The following is a 3,962-nucleotide window of genomic DNA, read 5'->3' as shown; positions in this document are numbered from 1 at the left end:
CAGAAGAAAATGTTATATTCAAAGAGCTTAAAGATGATCTGACGATCTTCTTCAGTAAAGTTGCGATTTTTTTTTTTACAGTAATGACCGATCATTAAATGGCTTATACAAATATTTTATTTACATAACTCCATCCATACATGTCATACCCTAGGAAGAAATATAAATTCTTACGCTCACACATGTATGTAAATTAGTATTTACGTGTAAACAGCATCACAAAAGCATAAATTTAGTCACTTAACAAATCAAATAATTATAAACGCCCTTGGACGCAGCCCTTGTGAAGTGGGTGGGACGGTAAAGACCTATTTAGGAACTTGTATATAAAGCTCTCGCGATGTTTACTTCTCGTGTCATAACTGTCCACCACATCTCAAAGGAGGTAAGAGTTGCTCTGCTAACTTATTCTTTTAATATCCACATTTTATTAATTTGATAATGTAGTATACTGAGGATTTCAGAATAATAAATAAATATCGTCAAGAACTCGAAGTTATAATTAATATTACAATTGAATGAAAATTTTTTATATTTGATCCATGAATTTCAATATTATTTTACGCCAGAGTTTTAAAGCTTGCAGTCAAAAACACATACTCGGCGTCTCACCTGTGGGCGAAACGTATTTTAAGTTCCATCATTTTCAGTTTCTTGAAAAAAGACCACTAAAAAATTATTCTGCTTCCTTATTTGTGTTTAATCATTCTTTTCAAACATTACAAAATTAACCGAGTTTTTGTAATACGAACTTTAAGGGAAACCGGATATGTTAATTCTTTTTTCTCTTCCAGACAAAATGAGTCGAGCTGTGATTTTCCTGTCACTGGCGACCCTCGCCGTGGCCGAGAGCGATTTTTCTGAGAAATACACCTTCACTAAGGTAAGTAACAATTGTCATTCGCCTGTTACCATTTTACCGGAAACACGATCTTTTTTATCTTTCGAGAACACTGATATCTTTTCTTTTTTTTGTTGAAGGGGTACAAAGTAATCGAAATTAAGTTGTAGAATAAACACACACTTTTTACATTACACTACAGCAACGCATGTAAGGTAGAATTGTCTGTTAAATTAGGATACTAAATTGAAGTCCCTCTATGGATGAAGCCTGGTAATCACGAGATACGCTTTTCAGATGCACCAAATTCTTAGGGGTCTTGCAATCAGTTCAAGCTTGCAAATGAAGTCCAGGGCCTTTATTCATCACTGAATGACAGTAATGAATTCTAAGGCAGTGTACTATTATATATCGCAATACGCACGATAACCAAAATAAAAAAATTTCTTGTCAAAAATATTAAACATAAACTTACTTTTATTTTCAGGTCATGACCAGCTGTCTCGGAGATGAAGTGTACTATGACTATTTGGCACAAGTTGGCACCGCCCAAAGAGAGTGCCAACAGCTTCCGGTTTCAAGCCTGCACACTGTTGGTTATTCTGCCTATCCACAACCTGTAAGTATTAAAGTGTTAACATCATTAACCATGTCAACTCAATGGTCTGCAAAATATAATCCAAATACTAGATTATGAAGTCTGATAAGACTGTGAGTCATATTAATGAATATATATTTTATTACACTAAGCCTATTAACTTTTCAACCAGTCTACCTAATCTTGGCTAATTCAAAAGGTAAACGTTTACAATAAGCATCATAATTCAAAATAAATACTTCAGACTTCCTTTTTAATACTCTATCCTACGTTCTTCCACTGCAGGGATACCTAAACAGTCATGCAGGATATCCTCCGTACATACAACCTTCTCCCTACCATCCTGGGCATTCAGGCCCAGTTTTCGGGGTCTCCCAAGGGTATCCACAATACCACGGAACACCACAGACTTATTCTCCGCAAGGAGCAGGGCCATACACCTATCCTCAGCAACATGGTGGGCCAAGGATATATCCTCAGCAACAAGGAGCACCTCAGATCTATCCTCAGCAACATGGCGGATCACAGGCGTATCCTCATTACTTTGGCGCACCAAATACTTACCCTCAACATCAAGGACCACACGGTTATACCCAAAACCACTACTTAAAGGTAACTAATATGGCTCATTGTTTTCATTGCAGGATGTGAGAGAGAGAGAGAGAGAGAGAGAGAGAGAGAGAGAGAGAGAGAGAGAGAGAGAGAGACTCATGATGAATAGCAGTATTTTGTACACTTTTACACTCTTGTCACAGTACTTGTAAAAATCTTTATCTGTCGTTTCAACGTTGAGATGTGTTCAAAATTATTTTTCCTTAACTAATGACAGTTTTGCATCCTTGGCTACTCAAATGAAATGTACATTTATTATCATTCTGCGACAATTAAGATATTTACGAAAATCATTTACCATTCTTGCAACTGAATTCTTAAACAATCTTACTCTCAACATTATTTTCACGATGACGTGCCCTTGATATATCCACAGCGCTTCTCGAGTTTAGGTTTTATATAAATGGACTATAATAAGAATTAACAGTAATTACAAATAGTAACGAAAAGAAAATATCTCGTGCAATATTTCTCTGCGCTGCATTTGAGAGACTACACCAAGCAAACACTGTTTGACTTCTAGCACATATGCAAAAGACTACACAAACGACCTAAAACCGAATCCTTCCTACAGAAACGAGAATCAGTGGGACCAGCATCTACAGTAGCTCCAGGATCTACAGGAGCTCCAGTATCTACAGCAGCTCCCTCGAAGAAGCCTTTCTTCGATCAGTACTACCTCCTGGACGCTGTCAACACCATCACCGCCTCCCTCAGCAACTACACCTGCGTCCTCCATAAGCTGGGCTTCGTGAGTTCTTACATGCTTTTATTTAACTTGACTTCTGCATCTGTCTGTCTGTCGGTCTGTCAGTCTGTCTGTCTGTTTGGGTCAAATCTTGTAATAATTTTCGACCTGTTCCCTTCGGGCTTCGTCCGATGGACTTGAAATTGTTATACCACACAAATGCATTGTCGATGATAACTGGTTGAAATTAGGGATAAATTCCGTTCATAATTTTGATAATGTAATTCATCAAGTGTAAAAGTCAATAGATTATCATAAATTTATGTCAGTCACAATGTCATGAAGGCTCCAGTCAGTGTCTCCTATTCTATTATAAAATATATGTATATATTTTTCATTTCTATTTCTAATAATTTTCAAGAAAATTAATTACTTCCTTTCGTTTCCAGATTGATCAATACCTCAACTTACGCGTGGACAACTACATCCAGCACTTCAACCGAAAACCAATTAGCCAAGAACTCAAGAAGGATCTGGCTGATGGAATTACCTATTGCAGGGATTTAACTGTAAGTAAAAAGGTCATCTCTAGGAACTGGAAAGCTCGACATCAATAATTAGCTAATTTATATCAACCGAGTTTAATAATCAAGTCGACAGAACCTTCATTTTGTTCAAGCCCAAAAAATCATACGCGCATAGGATACATTTTATGTAACATACAAAACTACACTATTCATTCAACATTTTCTTTATCTTTCCAGTACTGTCTACCACTCGAAAGGCTCAAGTCCCCTCTCCCTCTGAACCTTCAACGCCTCCTGCTGGCGACGAAGTGCGAAAAAGACGAGGACCGACGCCCTGCTTCAAAAAGGAGGACCTCAGGAAGAACATCCACGAATTCGACCTCTCTCTTCCCCAAGAACGACACTCAGGAGAGCAAACTCAATAAACTCTCCGCCATCGTCATGGAGGCAGATTCCCTTGATGAATTACAGATTCTTTGAGGACTGAATGATCTTTTCATACTTTGTCAACAAAAAAATGAGAGGAAGAGGGTGAAAGTTGGCACTGTGTCATGTAATTTTCATGAAGTATATTAATTATTGCATTTACATATTGTTTTACTTCCCAATTTTACAACACTGAAATACAACATAACAGCTTTACAACACCAGATGAAAGATATTCTCACAGCACTCTGCTTTATGAATTTTTCCGCA

General features: G+C 37.3%; 1 protein-coding gene across 1 annotated transcript; it reads left to right on the top strand.

The window, feature by feature from the left end:
- The first annotated feature begins 366 nt into the window (after positions 1 to 366).
- Positions 367 to 3,746, top strand: LOC136835847 (uncharacterized). Its single transcript, XM_067099694.1, has 7 exons — positions 367 to 385; positions 795 to 883; positions 1,329 to 1,460; positions 1,725 to 2,051; positions 2,626 to 2,802; positions 3,189 to 3,308; positions 3,504 to 3,746. The coding sequence occupies exons 2-7, from the start codon at positions 800 to 802 to the stop codon at positions 3,744 to 3,746; spliced, it is 1,083 nt and encodes a 360-aa protein (XP_066955795.1). The 5' UTR covers positions 367 to 385; positions 795 to 799.
- Positions 3,747 to 3,962: the final 216 nt, after the last annotated feature.

This window comes from Macrobrachium rosenbergii, chromosome 55 (genome assembly GCF_040412425.1).
Source record: "Macrobrachium rosenbergii isolate ZJJX-2024 chromosome 55, ASM4041242v1, whole genome shotgun sequence".
In the NCBI taxonomy this organism is placed as follows: domain Eukaryota; kingdom Metazoa; phylum Arthropoda; class Malacostraca; order Decapoda; family Palaemonidae; genus Macrobrachium; species Macrobrachium rosenbergii.
This window is presented reverse-complemented; position numbering and strand designations above follow the sequence as displayed.